The 12,500-nt window shown below is 64.2% G+C and overlaps 1 protein-coding gene across 1 annotated transcript in view; it reads right to left on the bottom strand.

Moving 5' to 3' along the window:
• LOC133357233 (phosphatidylinositol 3,4,5-trisphosphate 5-phosphatase 2-like) overlaps window positions 1-12,500 on the bottom strand; it is an 80,197-nt gene that overhangs the window by 29,941 nt on the left and 37,756 nt on the right. Inside the window, 6 exon segments of the mRNA XM_061575062.1 lie at window positions 1,795-1,994; window positions 5,557-5,659; window positions 7,752-7,852; window positions 10,775-10,823; window positions 10,825-10,926; window positions 12,425-12,500. The exon segment at window positions 12,425-12,500 is cut by the window's right edge and continues 26 nt beyond it. Coding sequence (XP_061431046.1) covers window positions 1,795-1,994; window positions 5,557-5,659; window positions 7,752-7,852; window positions 10,775-10,823; window positions 10,825-10,926; window positions 12,425-12,500 — 631 coding nt within the window.

Here is a 12,500-nt window from a genome sequence, read left to right on the forward strand (position 1 = left end):
TCTCCCACTCTCCCCATCTCCCACTCACTCACACTCTCCCACTCTCCCTGTCTCCCACTCTCCCTGTCTCCCACTCACTCACACTCTCCCACTCTCCCTGTCTCCCACTCTCCCTGTCTCCCACTCACTCACACTCTCCCACTCTCCCTGTCTCCCACTCTCCCTGTCTCCCACTCACTCACACTCTCCCACTCTCCCTGTCTCCACTCTCCCTGTCGCCCACTCACTCACACTCTCCCACTCTCCTGTCTCCCACTCTCCCCGTCTCCCACTCACTCACACTCTCCCACTCTCCCTGTCTCCCCTCTCCCTGTCTCCCACTCACCTCACACTCTCCCACTCTCCCTGTCTCCCACTCTCCCTGTCTCCCACCACTCACATCCCCTCCTCCCTGTCTCCCACCACTCACACTCTCTCCCACTCTCCCTGTCTCCCACTCTCCCTGTCTCCCACTCACTCACACTCTCCCACTCTCCCTGTCTCCCACTCTCCCCGTCTCCCACTCACTCACACTCTCCCACTCTCCCTGTCTCCCACTCTCCCTGTCTCCCCTCTCCCACTCCACTCACCACTTCTCCCACTCCTCACACTGTCTCCCACTCTCCCTGTCTCCCACTCTCCCCGTCTCCCACTCTCCCTGTCTCCCACTCACTCACACTCTCCCACTCTCCCTGTCTCCCACTCTCCCTGTCTCCCACTCTCCCTGTCTCCCACTCTCCCTGTCTCCCACTCACTCACACTCTCCCTGTCTCCCACTCTCCCTGTCTCCCACTCTCCCTGTCTCCCACTCTCCCTGTCTCCCACTCACCATGCGGTAGTCGATGTCCGTGATCTCCCGCAGCGCGTGTCTCAGCAGGGCCTCCCACTCTCCCTGTCTCCCACTCTCTCTGTCTCCCACTCTCCCTGTCTCCCACTCTCCCTGTCTCCCACTCACTCACACTCTCCCACTCTCCCCGTCTCCCACTCACTCACACTCTCCCACTCTCCCTGTCTCCCACTCTCCCCGTCTCCCACTCACACTCTCCCACTCTCCCTGTCTCCCACTCTCCCTGTCTCCCACTCACACTCTCCCACTCTCCCTGTCTCCCACTCTCCCCGTCTCCCACTCACACTCTCCCACTCTCCCTGTCTCCCACTCTCCCCGTCTCCCACTCACACTCTCCCACTCTCCCTGTCTCCCACTCTCCCTGTCTCCCACTCACTCACACTCTCCCACTCTCCCCGTCTCCCACTCACTCACACTCTCCCACTCTCCCTGTCTCCCACTCTCCCCGTCTCCCACTCACACTCTCCCACTCTCCCTGTCTCCCACTCTCCCTGTCTCCCACTCACTCACACTCTCCCACTCTCCCTGTCTCCCACTCTCCCTGTCTCCCACTCTCCCCGTCTCCCACTCACCATGCGGTAGTCGATGTCCGTGATCTCCCGCAGCGCGTGTCTCAGCAGGGCCTCCCACTCTCCCTGTCTCCCACTCTCCCCGTCTCCCACTCACTCACACTCTCCCACTCTCCCTGTCTCCCACTCTCCCTGTCTCCCACTCTCCCTGTCTCCCACTCTCCCTGTCTCCCACTCACTCACACTCTCCCACTCACTCACACTCTCCCACTCTCCCTGTCTCCCACTCTCCCTGTCTCCCACTCACTCACACTCTCCCACTCACTCACACTCTCCCATTCTCCCTGTCTCCCACTCTCCCTGTCTCCCACTCACTCACACTCTCCCACTCACTCACACTCTCCCACTCTCCCTGTCTCCCACTCTCCCTGTCTCCCACTCTCCCTGTCTCCCACTCACCATGCGGTAGTCGATGTCCGTGATCTCCCGCAGCGCGTGTCTCAGCAGGGCCTCCCACTCGCGCTCCCCGCCGGCGTTCTCCTGCAGGCCCAGCACGTAGACGTCGTGCGGGATGCCCACCGTGGTCTCGTCGCGCGTGCGCCCCAGGCCGCGTGACGTCAGCCACGACCCCAGCTGCCTCGCCGGCGGGGGGCTGCTGCCTGGTGGAGACATTGCGGGGGGCGAGGGGGGGGGCAGGGAGGTCATCATCACGGGTGGTGGCGGCGGGATGGTGGTGGTGGTGGTGGCGGTGGTGACGGTGGTGGCGGTGACGGTGGGGGTGGTGGCTGTGGTGGTGATGGTGGTGGCGGTGACGGTGGCGGTGGGGGTGGTGGCGGTGGTGGTGACGGTGGCGGTGGTGGCGGTGGCGGTGGTGGCGGGGGTGGCGATGGTCGCGGGGGTGGCGGTGGTGGCGGTGGTGGCGGTGGTGGCGGGGGTGGTGGCGGTGGTGGTAGCGGTGGTGGTGGTGGCGGTGGTGGTGGCGGTGGGGGTGGTGGCGGCGGTGGTGGTGGCGGTGTGGTGGCGGTGGGGGTGGTAGCGGTGGTGGTGGTGGCAGTGGCGGTGGCGGTGGGGGTGGTGGCGGCGGTGGTGGTGGCGGTGTGGTGGCGGTGGTGGCGGTGGTGGTGGTGGCGGTGGGGGTGGTGGCGGTGGGGGTGGTGGTGGCAGTGGTGGCGGCGGGGTATGTACCATGTGTTGAACTTCTTTCGCACCGTACGTAGCCAACCGTGATAATTATCAGAGGTGCGGTGGTGGTGGTGGCAGCGGTAGTGGCAGTAGTGGTGGTGGCAATTGTGGTGGTGGTGGCAGCGATAGTGGCAGTAGTGGTGGTGGCAACGGCCGTGATGGTGAACTTATTTTGCACTGCACGTAGCCAACCGTGATAATCAAAGGTGCGGGGATCGTGGTAGTAGTGGTGGTGTGGTGTTGGTGGTATATTGGTGGTGTATGTATGGTGGTAGTGGTGGTGTGGTGATGGTGGTAGTGGTGGTGTGGTGTTGGTAGTAGTGGTGGTGTGGTGTTGGCGGTATATTGGTGGGGGCGATGGTGGCATAGTGGTGTTGGTGGTGTTGGTGGTGGTAGTTGTGGATGTAGTGGTGATGGTCAGATGATGGTGGTCATAGTGGATGTAGTGGTGGGGTGATGTTGGTGGTATACTGGTGGTGTGGTGTTGATGGTATACTGGTGGTGTGGTGTTGGTGGTAGTGGTGGTGTGGTGTTGGTGGTAGTGGTGGTGTGATGTTGGTGGTGGTATACTGGTGGTGTGGTGTTGGTGGTAGTGGTGGTGTGGTGTTGGTGGTAGTGGTGGTATACTGGTGGTGTGGTGTTGGTGGTAGTGGTGGTGTATGTATGGTGGTAGTGGTGCTGTGGTGTTGGAGGTATACTGGTGGTGTGGTGTTGGTGGTAGTGGTGGTGTGGTGTTGGTGGTAGTGGTGGTGTGGTGTTGGTGGTGGTATACAGGTGGTGTGGTGTTGGTGGTAGTGGTGGGGTGGTGTTGGTGGTAGTGGTGGTGTGGTGTTGGTGGTAGTGGTGGTGTGGTGTTGGTGGTGGTATACAGGTGGTGTGGTGTTGGTGGTAGTGGTGGTGTGGTGTTGGTGGTAGTGGTGGTGTGGTGTTGGTGGTAGTGGTGGCGGTGGCGTCGGTGGCGGTGGCGGCAGGGTATGTACCATGTGTTGAACTGCTTTCACACCGTATGTAGCTAACCGTGATAATTATCAGAGGTGCGGTGGTGGTGGCAGTGGTACCGGTGGTGGAAGTAGTGGCAGTAGTGGCGGTGGCAATTGTGGTGGTGGTGGTGGCGGTGGGGGTGGTGGCGGTGGCGGCGGCGGTGGTGGCAGCGGTAGTGGTGGTGGAAGTAGTGGCAGTAGTGGCGGTGGCGATTGTGGTGGTGGCGACGGCCGTGATGGTGGCAGGATACGTTCTATGTTGAACTTCTTTTGCACTGCACGTAGCCAACTATGATAATCAGAGGTGCGGGGATCGTGGTAGTAGTGGTGGTGTGGTGTTGATGGTAATGGTGTTGTATGTATGGTGGTAGTGGTGGTGTGGTGGTGGTGGTAGTGGTGGTGTATGTATGGTGGTAGTGCTGGTGTGGTGTTGGTGGTAGTGGTGGTGTGGTGGTATACTGGTGGTGTGGTGTTGGTGGTATAGTGGTGGTGTGGTGTTGGTGGTAGTGGTGGTGTGGTGTTGGGTGCGTTCGCACCGCACGTAGCCAACTACGCTAATCGGATGTGCGGGGGAAGAACAGACTAAAATCATTACTCGTGATGACGAGGCTGTGACGAGGAACACCCACGGTGCCGTGACCACGTGCCCTGGGGGTCAGTGACGCGCTCGCAACGGGGGCCAACCGAGTGTGCGTGCGTGCGTGTTCGTACCTGCGTGTGTGCGTGTCCTGTTTGTGTGCATGGGAGTGATTCCGTGTGTATAATGTGTGTGTCTGTGTAAGATGTGTAAACAACGCGACTGGGGAGACAAAGGCGGTCAGGGCGTGGTGCTGGCCACCCACCCCCTCGTGTGCCGTGCCGACCTTCATAGGCGCTGCTGCTAACAGCACTTGGCCCAACAGTCTGTTAAGGCTACACGGGGGACCTTTTTATTTTGTGTGTGAGTGTATGTGCGTGTGTATGTGTGTGTTCGTGCGTGTGTGTTCGTGCGTGTGTGTACATGTGTGTGCGTGTGTGTGCGTGTTTGTGTGTGTGTGCGTGTGTGTGCGTGTTCGTGTGTATGCATGTGTGTATGTGTGTGTGCATGCACGTATGTGTGTGCGCGTGTGTACGTGTGTGTGTGCGTGTATGTACGTGTATGTGTGCGCATGTGTGTACGTGTGTGTGTGTGTGTACGTGTGTCTGTGTGTGTGTGTGCGTGCGTGCGTGTACGCGCGTACGTGTGTGTGTGCGTGTGTGTACGTGCGTGTACGTGCGTGTGTGTGCGTGTGTGTACGTGTGTGTGCGTGCGTATACGTGCGTGTGTACGTGTGTGTGTGTGTACGTGTGTACATGTATGTGCGTGTGTGCGTGTGTGCGTGCGTGTGTGCGCGTGTGTGCGTGTGTGTGCGTGTGTACGTGCGTGCGTGTACATGTATGTGCGTACGTATGTGTGCGTGTGTGCGCGTGTGTGTGTGCGCGTGTGTGTGTGTACGTGTGTGTGTACGTGTGTGTGTACGTGCGCGTGTGTGTGTACGTGCGCGTGTGTGTGCGTGCGTGTGTACGTGTGTGTATGTGTCTGTGCGTGTGTGCGCGTGTGTACGTGCGTGTGTGTACGTGTGTGTGCGTGTGTGTACATGTCTGTGTGTGTACGTGTGTACGTGCGTGTGTACGTGTGTGTACGTGTGTGCGTGTGTGTACATGTCTGTGTGTGTACGTGTGTGCGTGTGCGTACGTGTGTGTGTGCATGCGTGTGTGTGTGTACGTGCGTGTGTGTGTGCGCGTGTGTTAGTGTACGTGTGTGTGTGCATGCGTGTGTGTACGTGTGTGTGTGCATGCGTGTGTGTGTGCGCGTGTGTTAGTGTACGTGTGTGTGTGCATGCGTGTGTGCGTGCGTGCGTGTACGTGTGTGTACGTGCGTGTGTACATGTACGTGCGTGTGTGTGTGTACGTGTGTACGTGTGTGTGTACATGCGTGTGTACGTGCGTGTGTGCGTGTGTGTGTGTACGTGTGTGCATGTGCATGCGTGTGTGTGTGTGTACGTGTGTGTGCGTGTGTGTGCGTGTGTGTGCGTGTCACCCATGTTCCAGGTGCCGATGAAGATGGAGATGAGGTCCGGCTCGTCCTGGCGGGAGTGCCGCGACTTCATCTGCTGCATCAGCTGGCAGAACGCCTCGCGCTTCTGTCCCCCCCACCCCCACAAACACACACAGACAGAGGTCCCCCAGGTAGCCTCTTAACACACTGCCGGGGCAAGTGCCGTTGGCGAGTAAGAGCATCTACGAAGGCCGGGACGGCGCACGAGCGGCCCGGGAGTGGCTGGAAGCACGCCCGGCCGCCGCTGTGTTTACGTGCGTGTCTGTGTGTGCGTAGAGGTGTTACGGGAGGGCGAACAAACACACCGGGCGTGGTTGTGCCCGCACGCAGAAGGATGCTCACATCCACGTCCACACCGTTTAGCCTGGGGGGCTGTGACGGCGCTGTCATCCCCCACGGCCCCACCCCTCGGGGGGGAGTTGCTATATAAGGCGGTGAGCCGGTGGGCTCGGGGTTCAGTGTTTAACTTTAACCAGTGAAGAAGGAAGACCGGCTAGATAGGCCCTGGGACTCCCCTGGATCGCTGTCCTTCTAAGGACCGACCAGGGCAAGCCAGTGGCGTGGCCCCGAGAGCCCAGAGCCGATGCTCTTGTAAGAGCCGGTCTGGTGACTCAGGGTGCCGTGATCCCAGCTTGGCCAGAGCTGGGTCAGCTCGCCTCCCCTAGCCTGGTAGTGGAGAACCTGGGAGTAGGCTAGCCGGTTAGAGTTACTGGGGTCTCCCTGTTAGACGGGTGAAGGGGCCGATACCCCTTCAGTGTTGTATATCTCGGCCTGTGTATACAACTGAAGTCAATAAAGAAGTGTGCCTCCGACTACGTCGTCCAAGCCTCCATGAACCTACTACATGTGTGAAGAACGCACAGATACAAAGACCCCCGGTGTAGCCTTTACAGGATGTTGGGGCAAGTGCTGCTAGCAAGCAGCACCTATGAAGACCGACACGGCACACGGGGAGGTGGGTGGCTAGCACCACGCCCGGCCGCCTTTGTCTCCCCAGTGGCGATTATTACGACACACCGCACCGGTACTCATGAGGATGAGTCGACCTAGGGGAGGCCCAGGACCGGTTCAGATACTCGCCCCCCTCAGTGTGTGAATCTGCCTCCCCAGCCGTTGACCTCGCCGCACGTCGCCGCCCTCCGCCGGAGTGTGCCGAGCACCGAGGGGAGCGCCGAGGGGAGTGCCGAGGTGAGTGCCGAGGTGAGTGCCGAGGTGAGTGCCGAGGGGAGGGCCGAGGGGAGCGCCGAGGTGAGTGCCGAGGGGAGCGCCGAGGGGAGCGCCGAGGTGAGTGCCGAGGGAGCGCCGAGGGGAGCGCCGAGGTGAGTGCCGAGGGGAGCGCCGAGGTGAGTGCCGAGGGGAGCGCCGAGGTGAGTGCCGAGGGGAGCGCCGAGGGGAGCGCCGAGGTGAGTGCCGAGGTGAGCGCCGAGGTGAGCGCCGAGGTGAGCGCCGAGGGGAGCGCCGAGGGGAGCGCCGAGGTGAGCGCCGAGGGGAGCGCCGAGGTGAGCGCCGAGGTGAGCGCCGAGGGGAGTGCCGAGGGGAGTGCCGAGGTGAGTGCCGAGGTGAGTGCCGAGGGGAGTGCCGAGGTGAGTGCCGAGGTGAGTGCCGAGGTGAGTGCCGAGGTGAGCGCCGAGGGGAGCGCCGAGGTGAGCGCCGAGGTGAGTGCCGAGGGGAGCGCCGAGGTGAGCGCCGAGGTGAGTGCCGAGGGGAGTGCCGAGGTGAGTGCCGAGGTGAGTGCCGAGGTGAGTGCCGAGGTGAGCGCCGAGGGGAGCGCCGAGGTGAGTGCCGAGGTGAGGTGCCGAGGGGAGCGCCGAGGTGAGCGCCGAGGTGAGTGCCGAGGGGAGTGCCGAGGTGAGTGCCGAGGTGAGTGCCGAGGGGAGTGCCGAGGTGAGCGCCAAGGTGAGTGCCGAGGGGAGTGCCGAGGTGAGTGCCGAGGTGAGTGCCGAGGTGAGTGCCGAGGGGAGTGCCGAGGTGAGCGCCGAGGTGAGCGCCGAGGTGAGTGCCGAGGGGAGTGCCGAGGGGAGCGCCGAGGTGAGTGCCGAGGGGAGTGCCGAGGGGAACGCCGAGGGGAGCGCCGAGCCGAGGGGAGCGCCGAGGGGAGCGCCGAGGGGAGTGCCGAGGGGAGCGCCGAGGGGAGCGCCGAGGGGAGCGCCGAGCAGAGTGCCGAGGGGAGCGCTCACCCGGGGGCTGGCGAAGGCGTAGTCCCTGCGCTGCGTGCGCTCGCGCTCCAACACGATGCCCAGCTTGGACTGCGCCCGCTGGGACTTGATCAGCTGGCGCACTGTGCACAGCAAAACAGGTGAGACCCCACGCACACACACCACACACACACGCACACACACCCCACACACACGCAGCCACACACACACCCCACACACACACACACCCCGCCACACGCACCACACACACCCCACGCACACACACCCCGCCACACGCCCCACACACACACACACCCCGCCACACACCCCCACACACACACACACACCCCACACACACAGACACACACACACACCCCACACACACCCCCCATCCTCCTCACACACCCCCCACACGGACACACACCCCACACACACAGCCACACACACACCCCACACACACCCCCCATCCTCCTCACACACCCCCCACACACACACACACCCCACACACACAGCCACACACACACCCCACACACACCCCCCATCCTCCTCACACACACACACACCCCACACACACAGACACACACACACACCCCACACACACCCCACACACACACACACCCCACACACACCCCACACACACACACACACCCCACACACACCCCACACACACACACACACCCCACACACACACCCCGCCACACGCCCCACACACACACACCCCACCCCACACACACACACCCCACACACACACGCCCCACACACACACACCCCACACCTCCTCCTCCTCCTCCCCCCTCCTCCTCCCCCCTCCTCCTCCTCCCCCCTCCTCCTCCCCCCCCTCCTCCTCCCCCCTTCTCCTCCCCCCCCCTCCTCCTCCCCCCCTCCTCCTCCCCCCTCCTCCTCCTCCCCCCCCTCCTCCTCCCCCCTTCTCCTCCCCCCCCCTCCTCCTCCCCCCTCCTCCTCCCCCCTCCTCCGCCTCCTCCTCCCCCCTCCTCCTCCTCCCCCCCTCCTCCTCCTCCCCCCTCATCCTCCTCCCCCCCTCATCCTCCTCCCCCCTCCTCCTCCCCCCTCCTCCTCCCCCTCCTCCTCCTCCTCCCCCCTCCTCCTCCCCCCCCCTCCTCCTCCTCCCCCCTCCCCCCCCTCCTCCTCCTCCCCCCTCATCCTCCTCCTCCTCCCCCTCCTCCTCCTCCCCCCTCCTCCTCCTCCCCCTCCTCCTCCTCCCCCCTCCTCCTCCCCCCTCCCCTCCTCCCCCCTCCTCCTCCTCCCCCTCCTCCTCCTCCTCCCCCTCCTCCTCCTCCCCCCTCCTCCCCCCTCCTCCTCCTCCCCCCTCATCCTCCTCCCCCCTCATCCTCCTCCCCCCTCCTCCTCCTCCCCCCTCCTCCTCCTCCCCCCTCCTCCTCCTCCCCCCTCCTCCCCTCCTCCCCCCCACTCCTCCTCCCCCCCCTCCTCCTCCTCCTCCCCCCCTCCTCTCCTCCCCCCCCCTCCTCCCTCCTCCCCCCCGCTCCTCCTCCTCCACTCCCCCCTCCTCCTCCTCCCCCTCCTCCTCCCCCCATGCCTCCTCCCCACCTCCTCCCCCTCCTCCTCCCCCCTCCTCCTCCTCCTCCTCCCTCCACGCCCCTCCTCCTCCCCCCCCCTCCTCCTCCTCCCCCCTCCCCGCCTCCTCCCCCCCCTCCTGCCTCCTCCTCCCCCCTCCTTCTCCTTCCCCCCTCATCCTCCCCCCTCCTCCTCCTCCCCCTCCTCCTCCTCCCCCCTCCTCCTCCTCTCCCCTCCTCCTCCTCTCCCCTCTCCTCCTCTCCCCCCTCCTCCTCCCCCCCCCTCCTCCTCCCTCCCCTCCTCCTCCTCCCCCCTCCTCCTCCTCCCCCCTCCTCCTCCCCTCTCTCCTCCCCCCTCCTCCTCCTCCACCCTCCTACTCCACCCCCTCCCCACTCCTCCCCCCTCATCCCTCCCTCCTCCCACCCTCATCCTCCTCCTCCCCCTGCTCCCCCCCCCCCTCCTCCTCCCCCCCCTCCTCCTCCTCCTCCTCCCCCCCTCCTCCTCCTCCCCCCACCCCCTCCCTCCTCCCCCCCTCCTCCTCCCCCTCCTCCTCCCCCCCTCCTCCTCCTCCTCCTCCTCCCCCCTCCTCCTCCTCCTCCCCCCTCCTCCTCCTCCTCCTCCCCCCTCCTCCTCCTCCTCCCCCCCTCCTCCTCCTCCTCCCCCCTCCTCCTCCACCCTCCTACTCCACCCCCTCCCCACTCCTCCCCCCTCATCCCTCCCTCCTCCCACCCTCATCCTCCTCCTCCCCCTGCTCCCCCCCCCCCTCCTCCTCCCCCCCCTCCTCCTCCTCCTCCTCCCCCCTCCTCCTCCTCCCCCTCCCCCCTCCTCCTCCTCCCCCCACCCCCTCCCTCCTCCCCCCTCCTCCTCCCCCCTCCTCCTCCCCCCCTCCTCCTCCTCCTCCTCCTCCTCCTCCCCCCTCCTCCTCCTCCTCCCCCCTCCTCCTCCTCCTCCCCCCTCCTCCTCCTCCTCCTCCCCCCCCCTCCTCCTCCTCCCCCTCCTCCTCCTCCTCCCCCCTCCTCCTCCTCCTCCCCCCTCCTCCTCCTCCTCCCCCCTCCTCCTCCTCCTCCCCCCTCCTCCTCCTCCTCCCCCCCTCCTCCTCCTCCCCCCCTCCTCCTCCTCCTCCCCCCTCTCCTCCTCCTCCCCCCTCCTCCTCCTCCCCCCTCCTCCTCCTCCTCCCCCCTCCTCCTCCTCCTCCCCCTCCTCCTCCTCCTCCCCCCTCCTCCTCCTCCTCCCCCCTCCTCCTCCTCCCCCCTCCTCCTCCTCCCTCCTCCTCCGCCCCCCTCCTCCTCCTCCCCCTCCTCCTCCTCCCCCCTCCTCCTCCCCACTCCTACTCCACCCCCTCCCCACTCCTCCCCCCTCCCCCGGCACTCCTCCCACCCTCATCCTCCTCCACCCCCTGCTCCCCCCCCCGCCTCCTCCTCCCCCCCTCCTCCTCCTCCCCCCACCCCCTCCCTCCTCCCCCCCCTCCTCCCCCCCCTCCTCCTCCCCCCCTCCTCCTCCTCCTCCCCCCCCCTCCCCCTCCACCTCCTCACCTTTGTCGTGTGGGAAGATGAGCACCTCCTCGGCCGACTCCTTGTTCTTTGCGCAGCACGAGGAGTCGCCCCCCCTCCACGTCCACCTGCAGCTCGTAGCGCTGCGACTTGCCGATCTTCGCCAGGTCGGCCAGACCCACGTCTAGCTTGACCTGCAGCACGCACACGCATGCACACACGCACACATACGCACACACACCACACACGCACACACACACGTACACACACTCACGCACACATACACGCACACACACGCACGCACCACACACACGCACACACACACACACGCACACACACACGCACACACACACACACACAGCACGGCGCGCGCACACACACACGCACACACACACGCACACACAACAAACGCACACACACACGCACACACACCGCACGCACGCACACACCACACACACACGCACGCACACACACACACGCACACACACACACGCACGCACACACACCACACGCACACACACCACGCACGCACACACACGCGCACACACACACACGCGCACACACACGCACACACACACACACACGCACACACACGCGCACGCACGCACACACACGCGCACACACACACATGCACACACACACGCACCCACACACACACGCACCCACACACACACGCGCACACACGCACACAGACGCACACACGCACACACACACACGTGGGTTACGGCGAGCGAGAGTGGAGGAGCGACGCTCACAACAATGAGCGGAGCGCCGGGTGGCTAAAGCACAGCAAGTTGGTACAGTAGGGGGCACAGGTGGTGCATCAGCCAGTCATCTCGGTCGTCTCAGTCAGTCGACCCGTGGCACCTGCTGGGTCTGCCCCGTGACCTCCTGCCAGCGGGCGTTCGACACTTCACGTGGCCTCAAGGTGCACATGGCCTGGCACAAGCGTCGTGGTGACGTCACCGCGATTTAGTGACGAATGGCGGTTGTTGTTGCTATGGTGACCCGAGTTCGATTCCCCCAACACGAGCGGCAATTATCTGAACCGGTCCTGGGCCTCCCCTAGGTCGAGCCAGCCTCAAATGGGTACCTGGTGCGGTGCGTAGTAAACATCGCCACTGGGGAGACAAAGGCGGCCGGGCGTGGTGCTGGCCACCCACCCCCTCGTGTGCCGTGCCGGCCTTCACAGGTGCTACTCGCTAACAGCACTTGCCCCTACAGTCTGTTACAGGCTACGCGGGGGACCTTTGTCTTTCTGAGTGAGCAGCACACGTGGTGCACTTGCCGGTCATCTCGGTCAGTCAATCCATGGCACCCATAGCACCTGGCTCTGTCCAGTGACCTGCTTGTGCACCTAGCCTGGCACAGCAGTCAACTCATGGTACCTGGGTCTGTCCCATAACCTCCTGCACCTAGCCTGGCACAGCAGTCAACCCATGGCACCTGGGTCTGTCCCGTGACCTCCTGCACCTAGCGTGGCACAGCAGTCAACCCACGGCACCTGGTCACGTGACTTCCTTATGCACCTAGCCTGGCACAGCAGTCAACCCAAGGCACCTGGTCACGTGACTTCCTTATGCACCTAGCCTGGCACAGGCGCCGTGGTGTCATCGCCGCCCCTTTGTGGCGAACGCCGATTGTTGTTGTGGTGGTGGTTGTTGTGGTTGTTGTGGTTGTTGTGGGTTGTACCTCAAACGTCTGTATGGGGATGAGCCGGAAGCGCCGCACCGTCTTGACGGGAGCCGGGCCCAGCGGGGGAGGGGGA

This window comes from Lethenteron reissneri, chromosome 57 (genome assembly GCF_015708825.2).
Source record: "Lethenteron reissneri isolate LAM-NWPU_2019-01 chromosome 57, ASM1570882v1, whole genome shotgun sequence".
NCBI lineage: Eukaryota > Metazoa > Chordata > Hyperoartia > Petromyzontiformes > Petromyzontidae > Lethenteron > Lethenteron reissneri.